The sequence below is a fragment of the Oncorhynchus kisutch genome, linkage group LG23, assembly GCF_002021735.2.
Source record: "Oncorhynchus kisutch isolate 150728-3 linkage group LG23, Okis_V2, whole genome shotgun sequence".
Classification (NCBI taxonomy): Eukaryota; Metazoa; Chordata; class Actinopteri; order Salmoniformes; family Salmonidae; genus Oncorhynchus; species Oncorhynchus kisutch.
Window position 1 is genome coordinate 11,092,446 of NC_034196.2, and position 24,062 is coordinate 11,116,507.

At 42.8% G+C, this 24,062-nt stretch overlaps 1 protein-coding gene across 1 annotated transcript; it reads left to right on the forward strand.

The window, feature by feature from the left end:
- Window positions 1-1,541: 1,541 nt before the first annotated feature.
- Window positions 1,542-22,339, forward strand: lmbrd2b (LMBR1 domain containing 2b). The gene is made up of 18 exons (XM_031802516.1): window positions 1,542-1,710; window positions 9,403-9,610; window positions 9,766-9,881; window positions 10,544-10,642; window positions 10,916-11,083; window positions 11,272-11,482; window positions 12,991-13,065; window positions 13,237-13,350; window positions 13,492-13,675; window positions 15,401-15,582; window positions 15,722-15,855; window positions 16,153-16,258; window positions 16,350-16,447; window positions 16,651-16,754; window positions 16,874-16,920; window positions 17,030-17,144; window positions 17,394-17,520; window positions 19,312-22,339. Exons 2-18 carry the CDS (start codon window positions 9,437-9,439, stop codon window positions 19,373-19,375), a joined length of 2,118 nt encoding a protein of 705 aa, XP_031658376.1. The 5' UTR covers window positions 1,542-1,710; window positions 9,403-9,436; the 3' UTR covers window positions 19,376-22,339.
- The last annotated feature ends 1,723 nt before the right edge of the window (window positions 22,340-24,062 follow it).

Genomic DNA, 24,062 nt, shown 5'->3' on the forward strand with positions numbered 1-24,062 from the left:
TGCAACTGAGGACAGATGATTTTTACGCGCTACGCACTTCAGCACTCATCAGTTCTGTTCTGTGAGCTTGTGTGGCCTACCACTTCCCATCTGAGCCGTTGTTGCTCCTAGATGTTTCCACTTCACAATAACAGCACTTACAGTTGATCAGGGTAGCTCTAGCAGGGCAGAAATGTGACGAACAGACTTGTTGGAAAGGTGGCATCCTATGACGGTGTCACGTTGAAAGTCACTGAGTTCTTCATTACGGGTCATTCTAATGCCAATATTTTCAATGGAGATTGCATGGCTGTGTGCTCAATTTTATACACCTGCCAGCAACAGGTGTGGCTGAAATAGTCTAATCCACTCATTTGAAGGGGTGTCCACATACTTTTATATATATATATTCTATATACCCATTGATTCTTGAAGAACATAGTGGAGCTTAGTTCAACTGTCAAAACCCATCAGAACCCAAAATATATGCTTGTTTTACTCCAATGTTTGTAAACAAAGTAAATGTAAACAAACAATTTAGTCTCAAAACATGTTTACAACTATGCATTATAGCTCTTTCTATAAATTTTAGAGTTTAAACATTTCTCGAGCCCCATCCCTCAGCTTTTTTCGCCATAACAGTGGTGGGGAACACACTTTGTTATTGTTTCAACTGCTGATTTGATTTTTTATTTAACCTTTATTTAACTAGGCAAGTCAGTTAAGAACACATTCGTATTTACAATGATGGCCTAGGAACAATGACGGCCTAGGAACAACTGCCTTGTTCAGGGGCAGAACAACAGATTTTTATCTTGTCAGCTCGGGGATTCAATCTAGGAACCTTTCAGTTACTGATCCAATGCTCTAATCACTAGGCTACCTGCCACCCGATTGCTGCTTTAAGGAGGCCAAATGACAGTACAAGGACAGACTGGAGCAACGATTCTACGCTAGCGATTGCTCATCTGTCTGGAGAGGGCTTCAAAAGTGCACAAATTACAAACACAAAGCCCCCATATAGCAGGCGACTCCTACTGCTGAAAAAACTGAACCAGTTCTATTGCAGTTTCGAATCACAAAAGACTCTCAACTCTCAGGTTACTACCCCCCCTCCCCCAATCTACTACCAACTCCACCCTCCCCCATTTCTCTCCAGGCTCCTCTCTACTGTGCCATCCCAGACAACGTATAGAGACAGAAACAGACAGAGGAATTTACACAAAGTTTACATATATTATATACAAAAATGATAAGTGAACATAGAGAGCTGTATAAATTCCTCTCTGTTTCTGTCTCTATATGTTGTATATTGCTAGCAGCACCATATCACCAATAAAAGTTCTGGGTATGTGTAAATATAGTAACCGAATAAATGTGATTCTGATCTGGAATAAGAACATAGTCATACTGATTTTGAGTGATTTTAATGTTTCCTTCTTTCCAACTTTAATTTTTGTTTGCGTTGTCATTTTGAAAGACGTGGCTCTCTCTGACTTCATTATTGGTTCCTGTATATGTAGTCCATAGTATTTTAGCTCAAAGGTACTTTGAGACAAAACATGTTAGAAACGCGTACACTTCCCATCATCCTCAGCTGCCATAACGCAGACCAGGAAGAACCAAGGATGTGACGCTAATTCTTACATGGTACACAGTGGTTGTATTTTACAGGATCATAGCTGGGATTTTGGCTATAATTCTAACCGTATATTCGAAACAAAAACGAAGGTAAGATACTAGTTTAGGGTATGTAGTTAGCTGCAAAGACCGTTTGTTCGCGAGTCGAGGTTAGCTAATGCTAGCTATAATTTAGTATTTTTGACAGGTCGTTTGCTATTAATATTTCATCGCGGCCCAAAATGCGATAAAGAAATAAGACAATTGAAGCGTTGATGTTAATTTGGTTTGACAAGTTGGATTTTAGATTTTTGTTTAACAAGTGTGGAAGCATCTTTGTTTGTTTTGTTATTGAATTGTAATGTGAGCTGACATACCAGCTAAGACGTTGGGCGCGTTCGACATTGCAGCCGACTTTAAGTCAGGTCGAGACTGACTCTGATCTACACATCATACATCACGGTTTTGATGCTCTCGAACATGGCCAATGTGTAGAATTAGCTAGTTAGCAAGCAAGGCGGCGCTCTCTGCTCATTTGAGGGATTTTATGTTTCCATGCACGGGCGCTGTTCCAAGCGCTGTTATGGATTACTTTATTTAAAAACGGATCCGTTTTATTATCTTCAACATTTTAAGCTAACAAGGGGTAGGCCTATGCCTTTCCATTTTTCTAGCGATTAGGGAGTGACTGTTATTTATAATAAGGGTTCCATGGAGAAAATCGGACCTCTTCAGAAATTTAAATGGATGGCCCTCCCTATATTTTACCTAAACCCTCCCTGAATGCTTGAAAGTGACCTTCCCCTATATACCCCAAATAATAATTAAAACAAATTGGATAGCAGAAAACATGTCTCCTTAGAAATGCATCATTAGAAACTGTGGCTGTAAGCATTACATGGATTTTGATGGTACACAGGGCTGCGGGCCAGAAGGTTGTGGGTTCGCAGACCACAGTATGGGTGGAAACATATCCTTCATAGTAAAACATTGCATGAATCTATCATCATATTTGTAGGTCCGAGAAAAAAGGTCCTATTGCAGATCAGAACAGTGTTGCGGCGTCACTACAGCCTGGGGTTCGATCCCATAGGAGTCCCATAAGGCGGCGCACAATTGGCCCAGCGTCGTCCAGGTTAGGGGAGGGTTTGGCCGTGGAGGACTTTACTTGGTTCACTGAGCTCTAGGGACTACTTGTGGCGGGCCTGGTGCCTGCAGGCTGACTTCGGTCGTCAGTCGAACAATGTTTCCTCTGACACTTTGGTGGAGCTGGCTTCCGGGTTAAGCGAGGAGGTTATTTAAGAAGCGCGGTTTGGCGGGTCAAGTTTTGGAGGACGCATGATTCTACCTTCGCCTCTCCCGAGCCCGTTGGGGTTGCAGCGATGAGATAAGGTCGTAATCACGAAAAAGGGGATAACAATTACAAAAATAAAAATCTGAGACATCATTAGGAATCTGAGCCTGGTACTTTTCAAAAGTTAGGTCTACCAATGCAGAAAAATGTAAGCTTTAACTGCAGGCTACTCTTCTGTTGCTTCACGAGGTCACAAGTGTTTCGCTAAAAGCTGTCTGGGTTTAAACATCTTCTATTGTACAGAAATTGAATAGCTTAATCAATTGATAGTGACGGAATTAGATTACTTCCCAAGCAAATTTAATTTTTTGTCTTTTCTGTTATAGAAGGTTGTAGTTCAGCCTCTCAATGTTAAAGAAATGAAAAAAAGACATCACTTTATGCATCGGAGTCACTTCTTTCCAGGGTATTTTACAGCGTGTTTCTAGCATAAATCATTGCGGACCAAAGCGCTGTTATGGATTACTTTATTAAAACGGATCCGTTATATTTTCTTCAAAATTTTAAGCTAACAAGGGGTAGGCCTATGCCTTTTGCCATTTTCTTTAATTAAAGGTAGTCCTATGGCATACTTTCTCAATTCGAATCTTGGTTTTAACTTAACAGCCCTTATATGGAGGTAGGGCATTTAAAGAGTGGGTGGAGGAACTGACCGACAAATCTATGGATATAGCAGCCTATAGCCTAATATAGTCTGTCAAACAGGTAGGCCTACCTCATAATAGAAAGATATAGACTGTTTAAATGAATTATGCATACTCGAATTAGCCTGCTGTCCGTTAGTGATTGATTGTGACGAGCGGCTGCTGCTTCACGTTTCAGTACCACAATGTAAGTTATTCAAATCTGGCTTATTGTGAGGTCAATAACTCTGATAAATACATCATGTGCAAGAAACATTGTTTTTAATAAAAATTTATTATAGCAGTAGCAAGCTATGTAAGTTTAGCTCTGATCCTCCACTTCATGTTTAGCGCTCTCCTTCTCAAACTGAACATATGCTATACACCGAGTATACTAAACATGAGGAACAACTTCCTAATATTCAGTTGCCCCCCCCCACGCCCACCCTCAGAACATCCTCAATTCCTCGGGGCATGCAGTCTACAAGGTGTAGAAAGCATTCCGTAGTAGAGGTCGACCGATTAATCGGAATGGCCGATTTAATTAGGTGCGATTTCAAGTTTTCATAACAATCGGAAATCGGTATTTTTGGGCACCGATTTGCCCCAAAAAATTTAAATATTTTTTTTATTGATTTATTATGATTTTTTATACCTTTATTTAACTAGGCAAGTCAGTTAAGAACACATTCTTATTTTCAATGACGGCCTAGGAATGGTGGGTTAACTGCCTTGTTCAGGGGCAGAAAGACAGATTTTCACCTTGTCAGCTCGGGGGATCCAATCTTGCAACCTTACAGTTAACTAGTCCAACGCAATAACAACCTGCCTCTCTCTCATTGCACTCCACAAGGAGACTGCCTGCCTGTTACGCGAATGCAGTAAGCCAAGGTAAGTTGCTAGCTAGCATTAAACTTATCTTATAAAAAAACAATCAATCATAATCACTAGTTAACTACACATGGTTGATGATATTACTAGATATTATCTAGCGTGTTCTGCGTTGCATATAATCTGACTAAGCATACAAGTATCTGACTGAGCGGTGGTAGGCAGAAGCAGGCGCGTAAACATTCATTCAAACAGCACTTTAGTGCGTTTTGCCAGCAGCTCCTCCTTGTGCGTCAAGCATTGCGCTGTTTCTGACTTCAAGCCTATCAACTCCCGAGATGAGGCTGGTGTAACCGAAGTGAAATGGCTAGCTAGTTAGCGCGCACTAATAGCGTTTCAAACGTCACTCGCTCTGAGCCTTCTAGTAATTGTTCCCCTTGCTCTGCTTGGGTAACGCTGCTTCGATGGTGGCTGTTGTCATTGTGTTGCTGGTTCGAGTCCAGGGAGGAGCGAGGAGAGGGACGGAAGGAAGCTATACTGTTACACTGGCAATACTAAAGTGCCTAAAAGAACATCCAATAGTCAAAGGTTAATGAAATACAAATGGTATAGAGAGAAATAGTCCTATAATAACTACAACCTAAAACTTCTTACCTGGGAATATTGAAGACTCGTGTTAAAAGGAACCACCAGCTTTCATATGTTCTGAGCAAGGAACTGAAACATTAGCTTTCTTACATAGCACATATTGCACTTTTACTTTCTTCTCCAACACTTTGTTTTTGCATTATTTAAACCAAATTGAACATGTTTCATTATTTACTTGAGGCTAAATAGATTTTATTGATGTATTATATTAAGTTAAAATAAGTGTTCATTCAGTTGTTGTAATTGTCATTATTACAAATACCTTATAATCGAGTGACTAAATCGGTATCGGCTCTTTTGGTCCTCCAATAATCGGTATCAGTATCGGCTTTGAAAAATCATAATCGGTCAACCTCTACTCCAGAAGGTGTATTTTCTTCTGTTCAAGCCATTCTGTTGTTGATTTATTTCTGTCTAATGGGTTGTTGTCCTGTTGCATCACCTAACTTCTGTTGAGCTTCAATTAACGGACAGATAGCCTTACATTCTCTTCCAAAATGTCTTGATAAACTTTGGAATTCATTTTTCTGTCTGATAGCAAGCTGTCCAGGCTCTGAGGCAGCAAAGCAGCCCCAAACCATGATGCTCCCTCCACCATATTTTACAGTTGGGATGAGGTTTTGATGTTGGTGTGGTGTGCCTTTTTTTTCTCCCCACACATTGTTGTGTGTTCCTTCCAAACAACACAACTTTAGTTTCATCTGTCCACAGAATTTTTGGCAGTAGCGCTGTGGAACATCAGGTGCTCTTTTTGCGACAGCAGTGGCTTCTTCCATGGTGTCCTCCCATGAACACAATTCTTGTTTAGTGTTTAGCATATTGTAGACTCGTCAAGAGATGTTAGCATATTCCAGAGATTTCTGTAAGTCTTTAGCTGACACTCTAGGATTCTTCTTAACCTCATTGAGCATTCTGCGCTGTGCTCTTACAGTCATCTTTGCAGGACAGTCACTCCTAGGGAGAGTAACAACAGCACTGAACTTTCTCCATTTATAAACCATTTTTCTTACCGTGGACTGATGAACATCAAGGCTTTTAGAGATACTTTTGTAACCCTTTCCAGCCTTATGCAAGTCGACAAATATTAATCTTAGGTCTTCTGAGATCATTTTTTGTTTGAGGCATGGTTCACATCAGGCAATGCTTCTTGTGAATAGAAAACTCAAGATTTGAGTTTGTTTTTATAGGGCAAGGCAGCTCTAACCAACATCTCGTCTCATTGATTGGAGACCAGGTTAGCTGACTCCTGACTCCAATTCGGTTTTGGAGAAGTCATTAGCCTAGGGGCTCATATACTTTTTCCAACCTACACTGTGAATGTTTATGAAAACTATAATAATTTCTGTGTTAGTTTAAGCACACTGTGTTTGTCCATTGTAGTGACTGAAGATCAGATCAAATTTTATGCAGAAATCCAGGTAATTCCAAAGGGTTCACATACTTTTTCTTGCCACTGTAAACATGATTAAAGTGGCATTATTTAAAGTTATTAGTGATCCATGTATTTAAGTGTCCAGTGATTGGGTCTCAATGTAGGCAGCAGCCTCTCTGAGTTAGTGATGGCTGTTTAGCAGTCTGATGGCCTTGAGATAAAAGCTGTTTTTCAATCTCTCAGTCCCAGCTTTGATGTACCATGACTGACCTCGCCTTCTGGATGGTAGCGGGGTGAACAGGCAGTGGCTTGGGTGGTTGTTGTCCTTGATGATCTTCTGGCCGTCCAATGACATCAGGTGCTGTAGATGTCCTGGAGGGCAGGTAGTTTGCCCCCGGTGATGCGAAGAGGTGAAGAGGCGCTGTTGTGTCTTCTTCATCACACTGTCTGTGTGGGTGGACCATTTCAGTTTGTCTGTGATGTGTACGCCGAGGAACTTAACTTTCCACCTTCGTATTCCCACTGCTGTCCCTTCGATGTGGATAGGGGGTGCTCCCTCTGCTGTTTCCTGAAGTCCACGATCATCTCCTTTGTTTTGTTGACGTTGAGTGAGAGTTTGTTTTCCTGACACCACACTCCGAGTGCCCTCACCTTGTTCCTGTAGGCTGTGTTGTTGTTGGTAATCAAGCCCACTACTGTTGTGTTGTGTGCAAACTTGATGATTGAGTTGGAGGCGTGCATGGCCACACAGTCGTGGGTGAACAGGGACTACAGGAGAGGGCTGAGCACTCACCCATGTGGGGCCCCAGTGTTGAGGGTCAGCGAAGTGGGAGATGTTGTTTCCTACCTTCACCACCTGGGAGCGGCCCATCAAAGTCCAGGACCCAATTGCACAGGGTGGGGTTGAGACCCAGGGCCTCCAGCTTGATGATGAGCTTGGAGGGTACTATGGTGTTGAATGCTGAGCTGTAGTCAATGTTAGCGAGCCGCGACGGTGGCACTGTATTATCCTCAAAGCGGGCAATGAAAGTGTTTAGTTTGTCTGGAAGCATGACGTCGGTGTCCATGAAACAGGCTGTTTTTGTAGTCCGTGATTTCCTGTAGATCCTGCCACATATGTCTCATGTCTGAGTCGTTGAATTGCGACTCCACCTTGTCTCTGTACCGGCATTTCGCTTGTTTGATTGCCTTACAGAGGGAATAACTACACTGTTTATATGCAGCCGTATTTCCAGACCTCTTTCCATGGTTAAATGCGGTGGATTGGAATGCTGCCACCCATCCACGGTTTCTGGTTAGGGTAGGTTTTAATAGTCACGATGGGTACAACATCTCCAATGCACTTCTTTATAAACTCACTCAGAGTCAGCGTATAGGTCTATGTTGCTCTCTGAGGATGACCGGAACATATTCCAGTCCGCGTGATCAAAACAATCTTGAAGCGTGGCTTCCGATTGGTCAGACCAGCATTGAATGGTTCTCGCCACTGGTACATCCTGTTTGAGTTTCTGCCTATAAGATGGTACGAGCAAGATGACGTTGTGGTCGGATTTGCCGAAGGAAGGGTGGGGGAGGGCTTTGTATGCATCGCTGAAGTTAGAGTAGCAATGGTCAAGTATTATCCCTGCACTTTGTGCAATTAATATGCTGATAGAATTTAGGTAGCCTTGTTCTCAAATTTGCTTTGTTAAAATCCCCAGCTACGATAAATGCAGCCTCCTGATATATAGTTTCCAGTATACATAGTCAATCAATCAATCAATGATTGTATCAAACCCGTCTTACATTAGCTGATATCACAAAGTGCTGTACAGAAACCCAGCCTAAAACCCCAAACAGCAAGCAATGCAGGTGTAGAAGCACGGTGGCCAGGAAAATCTCCCTAGAAAGGCAGGAACCTAGGAAGGAACCTAGAGAGGAACCAGGCTATGAGGGGTGGCCAGTCCTCTTCTGGCTGTGCCGGGTGGAGATTATAACAGAACATGGCCAAGATGTTCATAAATGTCCAGCAGGGTCAAATAATAATCATCACAGTGGTTGTAGTGGGTGCAACAGGTCAGCATCTCAGGAGTAAATGTCATTTGGCTTTTCATAGCCAATCATTCAGAGTATCTCTACTGCTCCTGCGGTCTCTAGAGAGTTGAAACAGAAGGTCTGGGACAGGTAGCAAGGTCTGCAGGCAGAACAGTTGAAACTGGAGCAGCAGCACGGCCAGGTGGACTGGGGACAGCAAGGAGTCATCAGGCCAGGTAGTCCTGAGGCATGGTCCTAGGGCTCAGGTCCTCAGAGAGAGAGAGAGAGAGAGAGGGCCAGACTTCACTCAATCATAGGACCTACTGAAGAGATGAGTCTTCAGTAAAGACTTAAAGGTTGAGACCGAGTCTACGTCTCTCACATGGATAGGCAGACCATTCCATAAAAATGAAGCGCTATAGGAGAAAGCCCTTCCTCCAGCTGTTTGCTTCGAAATTCTAGGGACAGTAAGGAGGCCTGCGTTTTGTTACCGTAGCGTACGTCTAGGTATGTACGGCAGGACCAAATCGGAAAGATTGGTTGGAGCAAGCACATGTAATGCTTTGTAGGTTAGCAGTAAAACCTTGAATTCAGCCCTTGCCTTAACAGGAAGCCAGTGTAGAGAGCACTGGAGTAATATGAGTCCAGTGAAGTTCCTTGAGGGCTGTCTTGGTGTTTGCTTGAGGGGGAATGTACACAGCTATGACTATATATAGCCATCATGAGGTTGCTAAAAACCAGCCTAAGAATGAAAGTTTACAACGTAGGTGCACACAGGTCGAGAGACAAATTTGAGGCGACAGTGACATTAAATACTGCCTTGCACACTTGCCAGCATCTAGCTGGCAAGTGTGCTATACGCAGCAGCACCACCTCATTAAAATAATCCGGGGAAGAACCCTGAAAGCACATTAGTCTATATAACTTCTAGGGATTGATTCTAAAACTTTCTCTCTTTTCAGTGACTGCCGTTGAGAGAGCGGTAAGAGAGGCAGGATGAGTGGGGCTGCGCTGGGCATTGAGATAGTGGTGGTGTTCTTCCTGGCTCTGTTCCTGCTGCATCGCTATGCAGACTTCCGTAAGCAGCAGAGAATGGTGCTGTTTGGCACCTTGCTGGCCTGGTACCTGTGTTTCCTCATCGTTTTCATTCTTCCTCTGGACATCAGCACAGTTAGTACTATTATTGAACACATTCACCACACACTGAAGCCTCATCTTATCCATTCCCTTTGACAAAAAACCTGGATCAAAATGGTGACCATTAACTTTGTGGTGTCTGTGTTTGCGTACCTCTCTGATGTCTTCCTGTGTGTTTGACCTTTCAGACTATCTACAAGCAGTGTAAGATTGATCATGAGGAACATCCCGCCGTACTCCCTGTGATCCCACTGCTATCCAATCAAACAGCAGGAAACTCAACTATGGCCACTGCCAATAAAAGGTTAGAGTGCCTAGGGTGTCATCAAATGTTCATGTGTAATATGATTTGGTTCAGCATTCAGGGTAATGACATGATAGGTCAGGATCTGGTTGAACAAAACGCCAGCGTACCCTGGTTACCAAAGACCAGGGACGAGGGGCCCAGCCAGAAAGCAGTAACCACTGCTGTAATTTCGAACATGACACTGTATTTCAGCTGTCTTCTCAAACCAGAGAGGTTTTGCAGAGGCTCGTCTAAATCAGATTTACAAGACATATCTGTTGTCACACACACTTATTTGCAACAGCTAGACGTAATCTAATTTCACTTATAAAAGTCCAGCCTTTTCCTACCATGAAATGTTGAGTACATCGGGTCCTTTTTAGTTTTGCTCATCGTTATGTAAAGTGTTTTTTCCCAGTCTGACATGTTACCCATATAGTTTATACAAGGCAAACATTGGAGTTCCATGGTTTAAATATGAAGATCAATGTTCGTGTACTTTGCTCCAGTTTCAATGCTTTGATTCATCTTAAATAGGTCACCAGCACACTAGCACAGTATACACTGAGTGTACAAAACATTAACTCGGTGTATAACTAACTTAGTGTATAATCAGTATAGCGTAAGCTTTATTTCCCCAAGTTTGCTTACATATTAACACTTTGTGTTTTCTTCGACAGTGTTCTGAAGGTGTGTTACAAGCCATGGAGCTACATTCCAGATGGAATCATGCCTGTGTTCTGGAGAGTTGTTTACTGGACCTCTCAGTGTCTCACCTGGTGAGGTTTAGAGCAGAATTTGCATGGTGTTGTATGTACTTGTACTGGAAACACTAGACTGACAAGGACTTGGTACAGGAATTGTCTGCCCGAGTTAATTTAGTTTTGACTGACAGTCTTTCTTCACTAAGCCAATCACCCACATCTGTCCCTATAGAGATGTTCTCTTAATTCACATATTCTAGTACACCTGCCTTACTCCAGATGTTTATGTTCTCTTAATTCACATATTCTAGTACACCTGCCTTACTCCAGATGTTTATGTTCTTGCAGGCTGCTGCTGCCCTTCATGCAGTCCTATGCACGCTCAGGGGGCTTTTCCATCACTGGGAAAATAAAGACTGCACTGATAGAGAATGCCATTTATTACGGAACGTACCTGCTCATCTTCGGCTCACTGCTTATCTACGTGGCCGTTCATCCTCAGTGGCACCTCTCCTGGTGAGTGCACAGCAACATGGACACATTTGTGGTTTGGAAAGTGTGCTGTTGACTACACAAAAAAAAAGTTTAATATTCCGTATTTCACCTCATTTGTATTCTACAAACCTCGGTGCAAACATGGAAGGGTAATTAGGAGGAACCATCTCGCGTAAATCTGGTTTGGTCTGTCTCCCTGCTTCTCTCAGGTATGAGCTGCAGACAATAGGCATCACTGCAGCCAACACCTGGGGTCTGTTCCTGCTGGTGCTGTTGCTGGGTTACGGCCTGGTGGAGATTCCGCGCTCCTATTGGAACGCCTCGCGGCGGGGACACCTGCTCATCAAGACCTACTTCAAGGCAGCCAAGCTGATGACGGAGAAGGCTGATGCACAGGAGAACCTAGAGGATGTCATGGAGGTAGGGAATACTTCCTGCTCTCACTATGAAATGGAAAGTTTAGTGTGCTCTGTTTCTTAGAAACTGAGTTAAATTGTGTTTAACACTAGAAAAGCCTGGCCTCGTTTGACCCCTCCCCCCCCCCTTCGGGCCAATGACGCTTCTTTTGAACGTCAACATTCTAACAGTCTAATAAATACATCTTATATACAGTATGCTATCGAGTTGTGTTTATAACATTAGAATACGAAAGAATTTCAAAGAACACTAGCATTTTCAACTGTAGACCATACAAAGGAAAAAAACAAAGCCACAATTTGTGTTAAAAACCATTTAAATAAACATCACCACTAATATCATTCATTCATTACAAGCTGGTCTTAAGGAACATTTTGAATTTTGAATAAAAGCATTGAAAAAGAACAGAATAGCATTTTGAATTTAAATATATTACTGTGAGTGTTGCGAGTTCACGTGGGGAGCGCATGGAATCTTGGTAATTCTCCCAAAACTTTTTATTTTTTTATTTTTATAGAGCTCAAGGGCAATGATAGGTAATTTGGAAACTACCGAATGCTCTTTCTGATACTATATAGACATAATTTGAAAAAGTCACTTTTTGGCGCTCTGTTTACCTGCCTCTGTGTCAATTCCAAGCCCCGCTGTGCATCAATCAATCAAATGTATTTATAAAGCCCTTTTTACATCAGCCGATGACACAAAGTGCTGTACAGAAACCCAGCCTAAAACCCCAAACGGCAAGCAAAGAAGATTTAGAAGCACGGTGGCTAGGAAAAACTCCCTAGAAAGGCAGGAACCTAGGAAGAAACCTAGAGAGGAACCAGGCTATGAGGGTTGGCCAGTCCTCTTCTGGCTGTGCCAGGTGGAGATTATAACAGAACATGGCCAAGATGTTCAAACGTTCATAGATGACCAGCAGGGTCAAATAATAATTATCACAGTGGTTGTAGAGGGTGCAACAGGTCAGCACCTCAGGAGTAAATGTCAGTTGGCTTTTCATAGCCAATCATTCAGAATTCAAGACAGCAGGTGCGGTAGAGAGAGAGAGTCGTAAAACAGCAGGTCCGGGATAAGGTAGCACGTCCGGTGAACAGGTCAGGGTTCCATATCCGCAGGCAGAACAGTTGAAATATATTGCATCAGATTCTTCATATAGAATTTAGAATATTCTCACCCATCAGACTATTGTCAATTTAATCTAGTTTTTAGGCTAACTCTCTTATTCTATGTGTGAATTTATTTGTTAGGTGTAGTTTCGATGGGCCATCAGCTACGCAGGCTGATTGCCAGTGAATGACTCACGGTGTCCTCTTGAAACTGCTTATCTCATTTATGTTTGATTTTATAGACTTATTTCGGAAAGTCAAGGACATGTGGGGACATGGGATGACTTAAAAAATGGCAGAGTAATTAAAAAAAGTACATTTTGTTTTGAGTCAACATGACGCTCTCGGCTTCCCTAGAGTTAATTGATGTCCGTTTTTTTTTTTTATGTGGATCCGTTTTAGGAAGTGCGAAAGGTCCAAGAATCCATCAAGTACAACCACCCACTGAGGAAGTACATCGATACTGTTCTTAGAAAGGTAAGATTAAAGGAGCTTCATGAGGAAAGAAACAATTTGCACATTCTTAGTGAAGAATAGATGGAGCCCCAACACAATCTCCACTCCGTGTGCTTAAAGTGAGGAATGTGACGTGGCCTGAGAAAGACTGGTGCCTTTTGTTAATCCTAACACACAAGTTTTCTCCCTTAGTGCCCTGTGGACTACCAGGAGAAGATGGGCAGAAACATGGATGACTATGAGGACTTTGATGACAAACAGAACACCTATCCCAGTGAGAAGAGCCTGGTGAAGCTTCACAAACAAGTAAAATAAAGAAATATATTAGAAGGCTTTTCACTTAAGTATTTCATTGTGTTTACTTTATTGTACTGATATATCCAGTAGCTATATTATATTCAATTGTGGTTAAATCAGACTAATGTGGCTATTTTTGTGAATGGTCAGGTAATTTACGCAGTGCAGAGACACAACCGGACCCGTGTTCAGTGGCTGATCCTCCTGCAGCAGGCTATGCACCTGGAGGACGTGGCGAAGAATGAGACCAGCTCAGCCCACCAGTTTGTCCGCAGCTTCCCCTCCACAGAACCAACTAGCTGGCTCAGCCGATACTTTTACACTCCTACCGTAGGTGGGTCACATCAAATTGTATTGGTCACATACACTTGTTTAGCAGATGTAATTGCGGGTGTAGCGAAATGCTTGTGTTTCTCGCACTAACAGTGCAGTAATATCTAACAAGTAATATCCAACAATTTCACAACACACTCAAATCTAAAGTAAAGGAATGGAACCAAGAATATACAAATATTTGGGCGAGCAATGTCAGAGCAGCACCGACCAAGATACAGCAGAACAGGAAAGAACACAGCATACACATGAGATGAGCAATGCAAAATATGTAAACATAATCAGTGACTAGTGTTCCACTATTAAAGCGGCCAACGATTTTGAAGTCTATGTATATAGGGCAGCAGCCTCCAATGTGCCAGCGATGGCCATTCAACAGTCCGATGGCCCCTGTCCCTCAGTCTCTCGGTCCTAGCTTCAATGCACCTTCACTGCCCCCTCCCTCCGGATGACAGTGGGGTGAACAGGTAGTGGCCCGGGTGGCTGCCATCCCCGATGATCCCCTTGGCCCTCCTGTGACATCGGCGCTGCAGGTGTCCTTGAGAGCAGACAGCCCGCCCCCGGTGATGCGCTGGGCAGACAACCCCCACCCTCTGGAGGGCCCCGCAGCTGCGCCGCATCAGGCGGCGACACAGCCCGACAGGGCGCACTCAACTGTGCATCTGCAAAAGCTCGTGAGGATTTTAGGCGCCAAGCAAAATCCCCTCAGCCTCCTGAGGTTGAAGAGGCTCTGCTGCACCCCCTTAACCACACTGTCCGCACGGGTGGACCACCTCAGTGTCAGTGATGTTTACGCCAAGGAACTTGAAGCCCTCCACATTCTCCACTGCGGTCCCGTCCATGTGGACAGGGGGGCACACCCTCCGCTGCTTCCTGAAGTCCACGATCAGCACCTTTGTTTTGTTGACGTTGGGTGAGAGGCCATCTTCCCGGCACCACACCCCCAGGGCCCCCACTTCCCCCCTGCAGGCCACCCGGCACTGTTGGCAATCAGGCCCACCACTGCCGTGTCGGCCGCAAACTTGATGACCGAGCTGGAGGCGCGCGCGGCCACGCAATCATGGGGGACGAGCACGCATCCCCGCTGGGCCCCAGTGCCGAGGACAAAAGAAGTGGAGGTGCCCTTCACCACCTGGGGCTGGCCCATCAGGAAGGCCAGGACCCAGTTGCACAAGGTGGGGATCTGACCCAGGGCCTCAAGCTTAATGATGAGCTTGGAGGGTATTATGGTGTTGAATGATGAGCTATAGTCAATGAACAGCATTCTTACATAGGTATTCCTCTTGTCCAGATGGGATTGGGCAGTGCAGTACGATGCCGATTGCATCGTCTGTGGATCTATTGGGGCGGTAAGCAAATTGAAGTGGGTCTAGGGTGGCAGGTAGGTGATATGATCTTTTACTAGTCTCTCAAAGCACTTCATGATGACAGAAGTGAGTGCTACGGGGCCATTTAGTTCAGTTACCTTTTGCTTTCTTGGGTACAGGAACAGTGGTGGACATCTTGAAGCATGTGGGGACAGCAGACTGGGATAGGGAGAGATTGAATATGTCCATACCCTCTGGATCAACTTTACAACTGACTGACTGTTCACTTACCTACAGTATGATCTTTGCAGTGTCGGGTGCAGGGCTCATTAATGGGTCTTACCCTGTCTATTCTTCCATTCCGCTTCTCATTTGGGATGTTTCTGAACGTCTTAAGATCCTTGTGTGTTCTTCTCCAGAGTGGTACTGGGAGTGCCTGCTGAAACATTGGTTCTACCGGCTGCTGGCTGTGGTGTTGTCTCTATTTTCTGTGGCCGTGGTGTGGTCTGAGTGCACCTTCTTCAGCACCCGACCCGTCCTCTCTCTCTTCGCTGTCTTCATCCAGCTCGCTGAGAGAGACTACAACTACTTGTACATTGAGGTGAGACGCCAACAGAAAGCAGTTACACCAATTAGTACAGTAGTACACCAGTATCTGATATCATCAACATCCTGTTGTGTATTCATAATTCAGTTGGAGCTTGTCGGTCTTCTCACATGGTTATTGTTTTGTCCACTAGATGGCGTGCTTCATCACCATCTTCTTCCTGTGCACCTGTGTTTACTCCACTGTGTTCCGGATCAGAGTGTTCAACTACTACTACCTGGCCTCACACCACCAGACTGACGCCTACAGCCTGCAGTTCAGTGGCATGTAAGTGACTGGGCGGTAGAGAGCAGTGAGAGGAGGAATTTGGGTCTGATTGGATAGCTAAGTATCAAAGAGAGAGAACCTCTCTGAAAATCATAGACCGTATAAGGTAGAAATGGAGGAAATTGACATTCAGAAAGTGGTGTGTTTTTCTGGTTTTGGTGCATATGTGCACAGAGCTATACTGTATGTGGACAGCTACACTGAAAATGACCATACCATCCCTTACTTTTCCCCTGGTATATGTGTATGTAACATGATTTCATGTTAAATGTCTAATGTCGTCTTCTTGCTCTTTAGGCTGTTCTGCCGTCTGACCCCTCCTCTGTGTCTGAACTTCCTGGGTCTGATCCACATGGACTCTGCTATCTCCCACCAACAGAAGGAGCAGACGGCCTACACATCTGTAAGACACAAGCACGTCCTTCTGACAGTGATTGAACATATTCCTTGATGTGTTCTTTTCCTCATGTTGATGATATGTTACTCCTTTGCAGATCATGGGTTCTATGAGGGTCCTATCGTTCATAGCTAATGGCTTCTACATCTATTACCCCATGCTCATATTGCTGCTCTGCATCGCTACCTACTTCAGGTGAGTCCAGTCTGCTGTTTAGATTTTGGAATTCAATTGCATTTGTAGATCAATAATATTAGGATACATGATGATATCAACTTAGTGTTCTACAAGGAGTACTCCTCCAATTACCCAGAAGGACTATCAGCGCACACGCATACTGTGCAAGAACAAGTATTGATTTATGATAGACCCTCATAGTTTCTGTTTGAACCCTTTAGCCTGGGCACCCGCTGTCTGAACCTCCTGGGCTTTCAGCAGTTTGTGGGAGACAATGAAATGACCTCTGACCTGATCGATGAGGGCAAGGAGCTCATTCGGCGAGGTTTGGCACCACTTGAATTGAAACCTTTTTAACGGGGGGGGGGGGGGGCTTTGGTTTTCTGTGTATGTGTGGTTGTCGACAAAAAGAACGGTACTTAGTGATTTCTCTGTTTCTGACAGAGAAAAGAAAGCTCCAAAGGATTGAGGATGGAGAGAACCGACGAAGGGCGAGTGCCTAGTTTTAATTTCCCATGGCCCTTTATTGGGTGCGTTGGTAGTTATTATTTTTTTTGCAAAGAAACAGATCCAGATGGTAACGTCAGGCCTGTGTTCTAGGAGTGGAAAGAGCGCTATGGTAACACCCGGGAAGACACCGCCAGGAACAGGATTAGAAATGAAGCAGCAGAAATGACAGAGACCAACTACTCCGATACTGTCCCTAACACTAGACGTGAGTGAATGGTCGCCGAGCCTGCTTGCATTACGTTGTGCTTGTTTTTCTACAGTTTGGCTAGGTTTTACACGTTGCTTTGTTAAACAATCAATCACTGGTTCGTTTCCTATTGTAGAGTCATGGCTTATCATAACGCCACTGAGGATATCAACACCACATCTTCTTTATAAATCCCTTCTAACATGTATCTGAATTGAACTGCGGAAGGCAGTGAAATGGTATTGACTGTTGTCGTTCCTCCAACAGAGGCCAAGTACTCTCGGACTGGCAGAGGAACAGAGAGAGACTCTATAGAACTTCTCCAGGACGCAGAGCCTTTGGACTTCAATGCAGAGACCCTTTCAGACGACCCTCTTGAAGCAGGTTCCACCAGGTAATACGTCCTCCAATGCCCACTCTTACAGTGCCTTGCGAAAGTATTCGGCCCCCTTGAACTTTGCGACCTTTTGCCACATTTCAGGCTTCAAACATAAAGATATAAAACTGTATTTTTTTGTGAAGAATCAACAACAAGTGGGACACAATCATGAAGTGGAACGACATTTATTGGATATTTCAAACTTTTTTAACAAATCAAAAACTGAAAAATTGGGCGTGCAAAATTATTCAGCCCCTTTACTTTCAGTGCAGCAAACTCTCTCCAGAAGTTCAGTGAGGATCTCTGAATGATCCAATGTTGACCTAAATGACTAATGATGATAAATACAATCCACCTGTGTGTAATCAAGTCTCCGTATAAATGCACCTGCACTGTGATAGTCTCAGAGGTCCGTTAAAAGCGCAGAGAGCATCATGAAGAACAAGGAACACACCAGGCAGGTCCGAGATACTGTTGTGAAGAAGTTTAAAGCCGGATTTGGATACAAAAAGATTTCCCAAGCTTTAAACATCCCAAGGAGCACTGTGCAAGCGATAATATTGAAATGGTAGGAGTATCAGACCACTGCAAATCTACCAAGACCTAGTCGTCCCTCTAAACTTTCAGCTCATACAAGGAGAAGACTGATCAGAGATGCAGCCAAGAGGCCCATGATCACTCTGGATGAACTGCAGAGATCTACAGCTGAGGTGGGAGACTCTGTCCATAGGACAACAATCAGTCGTATATTGCACAAATCTGGACTTTATGGAAGAGTGGCAAGAAGAAAGCCATTTCTTAAAGATATCCATAATAAGTGTTGTTTAAAGTTTGCCACAAGCCACCTGGGAGACACACTAAACATGTGGAAGAAGGTGCTCTGGTCAGATGAAACCAAAATTGAACTTTTTGGCAACAATGCAAAACGTTATGTTTGGCGTAAAAGCAACACAGCTCATCACCCTGAACCGCCATCCCCACTGTCAAACATGGTGGTGGCAGCATCATGGTTTGGGCCTGCTTTTCTTCAGCAGGGACAGGGAAGATGGTTAAAATTGATGGGAAGATGGATGGAGCCAAATACAGGACCATTCTGGAAGAAAACCTGATGGAGTCTGCAAAAGACCTGAGACTGGGACGGAGATTTGTCTTCCAACAAGACAATGATCCAAAACATAAAGCAAAATCTACAATGGAATGGTTAAAAAATAAACATATCCAGGTGTTAGAATGGCCAAGTCAAAGTCCAGACCTGAATCTAATCGAGAATCTGTTGAAAGAACTGAAAACTGCTGTTCACAAATGCTCTCCATCCAACCTCACTGAGCTCGAGCTGTTTTGCAAGGAGGAATGGGAAAAAATGTCAGTCTCTCGATGTGCAAAACTGATCGAGACATACCCCAAGCGACTTACAGCTGTAATCGCAGCAAAAGGTGGCGCTACAAAGTATTAACTTAAGGGGGCTGAATAATTTTGCACGCCCAATTTTTCTGTTTTTGATTTGTTAAAAAAAGTTTGAAATATCCAATAAATGTCGTTCCACTTCATGATTGTGTCCCACTTGTTGTTGATTCTTCACAAAAAAATACAGTTTTATATCTTTATGTTTGAAGCCTGAAATGTGGCAAAAGGTCGCAAAGTTCAAGGGGGCCGAATACTTTCGCAAGGCACTGTATCTAATTAAGTGTATAATTTTCTGCTCTGCTGTGGTCGATACCTGTAAGCAAATAACAGACGTGTGTGTGTGTGTGTGTGTGTGTGTGTTAAACATATACAATATGCTCACTGTGCCTCTCCATGTTGCAGACATGTACCAGGCAGGTACCTGTCCATGTCCTCGTCACGGAGCAGAATCTTTGATGACGTTTGAGAGAAGTAAAGAGGGGAAGTCGAAGGAACAGGAAAGCTAGAAACACACATTAATTTTCATGCTCCACTTTTCAGGGAAGACCATACGAAGGAGAGACGCTCTCTCAACCTCTGTGAATGTAGCACATGACCTCTATCTCACACTACACTGTTGGCCTGATGTATCTGCTACCCTTTGTTTCCAATAGCTTGTCGCCTGTCAGAACACTCCAGTGGCTGTTAATATACACTTCCCCATTAGGCAGATAGCTGTCCTCCCAGTGCCAGCCAGTGTGCATCATGTCATGAATGCATGAACCTGTACCCTATTTGGGCTTATCATTGTTAATCCGTTTTGTTATTTCATTTGTTACTTATGTGCATGAATTTCTATTAAAGGTCCTCTGTTCATTTGATACCCACTGGGATGTGTCTTCCCTCAAAAATCTGGTTGACGGGTTGAGCGAAAAAAATTTTTTTTTGAGAAGATAAGTAATTAACACTAATGAAGGATATTGTGGAGGGGAGAGACATACACTACCATTCAAAGTTTTTGGGTTACTTAGAAATGTGCTTTTCTTTAAAAAACAAGGACATGTTTTTGTCCATTAAAATAACATCAAATTTATCAGAAATACAGTGTAGACATTGTCAATGTTGTAAATGACTAATGTAGCTGGAAACGCCAGATTTGTTTTAATGGAATATCTACATAGGCATACAGAGGCCCATTATCAGCAGCCATCACTCCTGTGTTCCAATGGCACGTTGTGTTAGCTAATCCAAGTTTATCATTTTAAAATGGCTAATTGAACATTAGAAAACCATTTTGCAATTATGTTAGCACGTGGAATAGCCTTCATTTCTCAGAACAAGAATAGACTGATGAGTTTCAGAAGAAAGAGCTTTGTTTCTGGCCATTTTGAGCATGTAATTGAACTCACAAATGCTGCTGTTCCAGATACTCAACTTGTCTAAAGAAGGCCAGTTGTATTGCTTCTTTAATCAGGACAACAGTTTTTCAGCTGTGCTAACATAATTGCAAAAGGGTTTTCTAATGTTCAATTAGCCATTTTAAAATGATAAACTTGGATTAGCTAACACAACGTGCCATTGGAACACAGGAGTGATGGCTGCTGATAATGGGCCTCTGTATGCCTATGTAGATATTCCATTAAAGAAAATCTGATGTTTCCAGCTACATTAGTCATTTACAACATTGACAATGTCTACACTGTATTTCTGATCAATTTGATGTTATTTTAATGGACAAAAAATGTCCTTGTTTTTTAAAGAAAAGCACATTTCTAAGTAACCCCAAACCTTTGAATGGTAGTGTGTGTGTGTGTGTGTGTATGTATGTATATATATTTTTTTATGCGTTTATATTTATCTCCTAAAAGTTCCTAACTACCTACTTATTTAACTGTGCCAGAAAAATAGAAATAGTGGAACAAATGATCAATGTTTCAATGAATTAGTCTTGTGTTGTCACTTGTCAGTCTTGTAGAATTCTATGATTTATGGTTCTGGTTTATGGAAGGATGGACAGTTGCTTGGGACTGTTTCTGAAGCTGCTACCATAGAAACCAAGTGTACAGTAGACAGTCCTCTATTTCTTGTATAATCTATGTGATCCAGCCCATACTGAGCTAACATGCATGGTGTTTATACTGCCCTTAGAGCTGAATACTAACTTGAGATGTGTGTTGTTAACTCACATTATTTGTGCAAGGGAATTGATGTCAGATTAGTGCAAATCGGAACTCAAGTTGGAATTCGGCCCATAACGCTAGAGATGTTGTTGCAATTGATGGAGGTCAACTGATACAGCTGTTATGTATTGTTATGTATACTCTCTTTTCTATTCCTAATGTCAGAATGACCTTAAACTTTTTGTGTTTGAGAATTCATTTGTTTAAATTCTGTTGAAAGGCCTGTTTAAAAAAAATTAGCAATATTGTGTCATTAACCATTGACCGCTGGACATTTTTGAGCTATTTAGAATTGTAGGTGTTAAAGAATCTACTGAAGTCTTTTTGGGGTATCATTGTGCCATTTATTGTTTTATTTGTGTTTATTCGGCTCCATTACGAAAATGGCAAATGCACATTTTTCCCAATTATGATTCCATTTTTGGTTTTAATTACTTGGCTCAATCAACAAAAACAAGTGACCTTCAACTTTTTAAATATTTATCCTTACATTGATCAAGAGGTCTTGCTGGCAGGTACAGCAAAGCAACAGGCCATTTACATCACTGAAATACTGTACATTCCCAAACATCTTTCAAGGCAGGTTCCCAAAAGAAGGACTGCACAATGTGTCAACATGGAAGAACTACTGTATGAGCGCTCTAGTTGGATTGAGTAATTCAGATGTAACAAACACACACACACACACACATGATAGCATGCAGGTTAAATGCATGATATTCATATTTGAAGGAGATGGACAATTATCCTAAAATCATGTTAAATTATAATTGAATGTAATCTGCTGTAAATAATATTTTAGATTTAACCAGAAAAGTCTCTCTCCATGTCTTTGTTAATGATGCACTGTTGTATAATTTGTTAGCTTTTTTGTTTTGTTTTATATTGTTCTTTTAAGATAGCAGACAGAAAAGGTCAACACATGTACAACATGCTATTTATTGTAAATGAATTGAACTACATCTGTTTAGATGCCCATTTAACTTAATCTCCTTAAAATCTCTGTAAAAAGTAAGAAATGAATTAAAGTTCCTAATGAATTATACTGTAGTGTTAGTGAGATGGGTAACCTCACACTGATTTTGGTGAAGACGTTTTTGCTTTGTATCTTGAAATATATTATGTACAGGTATATTTCATTTTCTTTGCACATGTACTCTGATGCTGGAATGTTATAATTTATTAAACCCAGGTGTTGGTCCTCTGTGGGGTTTTTTAATGTAGTATTTAGACTAAAGTGTTGTGGAACGAAATAAAACATCTTAAAATTATGTATTCCTATCATATCGTATTTTTTTTTGGAGAGGACTGGCAATTTACAGACAGGACAAGGGGCACCTATGGTGCACTTGCGTAACCTTTCTTTTCAATAATAAAAAGGTTATTATGATCTTCGTAAGCAGTGGTGGAAAAAGTACTCAATTGTCATACTTGAGTAAAAGTAAAGATACTTTAATAGAAAATTACTCAAGTAAAAGTGAAACTCACCCATTTAAAATTCTACTTGAGTAAAAGTTGTGTTTTTGAGTCTGCCAGATTAGAAGCAGTAGGGATGACAATGCGTAATATTGAGGATTAATGTACTGTAGGCTACTTACTGTGATGTGGTTGTTCCACCTTGCTATCTTAATGTGAATGTACTGACTGTAAGTCTCTGGATAAGAGCGTCTGCTAAATGACTAAAATGTAAATGTAAAATATTGATAGGTGTGTGAATTTGACCATATTGCTCTCCTGGCTGAGCATTTGAAATGTAACTAAACTCAGCAAAAAAATAAACATCCTCTCACTGTCAACTGTTTATTTTCAGCAAACGTGTGTAAATATTTGTATGAACATAAGATTCAACAACTGAGACATAAACTGAACAAGTTCCATAGATGTGACTAACAGAAATAGAACAATGTGTCCCTGAACAAAGGGGGGGGGGTCAAAATCTAAAAGTAACATTCAGTATCTGGTGTGGCCACCAGCTGTATTAAGTACTGCAGTGCATCTCCTCATGGACTGCACCAGATTTTCCAGTTCTTACTGTGAGATGTTACCCCACTCTTCCACCAAGGCACCTGCAAGTTCCCGGACATTTCTGGGGGGAATGGCCCTAGCCCTCACCCTCCGATCCAACAGGTCCCAGACGTGCTCAATGGGATTGAGATCCGGGCTCTTCGCTGGCCATGGCAGAACACTGCCGTTCCTGTCTTGCAGGAAATCACACACAGAATGAGCAGTATGGCTGGTGGCATTGTCATGCTGGAGGCTCATGTCAGGATGAGACTGCAGGAAGGGTACCACATGAGGAAGGAGGATGTCTTCCCTGTAACACACAGCGTTGAGATTGCCTGCAATGACGACAAGCTCAGTCCGATGATGCTGTTACACACCGCCCCAGTCCATGACGGACCCTACACCTCCAAATCGATCCCACTCCAGAGTACAGGCCTCAGTGTAACGCTCATTCCTTTGACGATAAACGCAAATCTGACCTTCACCCCTGGTGAGACAAAACCGCGACTCGTCAGTGAAGAGCCCTTTTTGCCAGTCCTGTCTGGTCCAGCGACGGTGGGTTTGTGCCCATAGGTGACGTTGTTGCCGGTGATGTCTGGTGAGGGCCTGCCTTACATCACTGATGGAAGGATTGTGTGTTCCTGGTGTAACTCGGGCAGTTGTTGTTGCCATCCTGTACCTGTCCCACAGGTGTTGTTACACGTGGTCTGCCACTGCAAAGACGATCAGCTGTCCGTCCTGTCTCACTGTAGTGCTGTCTTAGGCATCTCACAGTATGGGCATTATAGTTTATTGCCCTGGCCACATCTGCAGTCCTCATGCCACCTTGCAGCATGCAAGGCATGTTCACGCAGATGGTCATGGACCCTGGGCATCTTTCTTTTGGTGTTTTTCAGAGTCAGTAGAAAGGCCTCTTTTTAGTGTCCTAAGTTTTCATAACTGTGACCTTAATTGCCAACCGTCTGTAAGCTGTTTGTCTCTTAATGAACG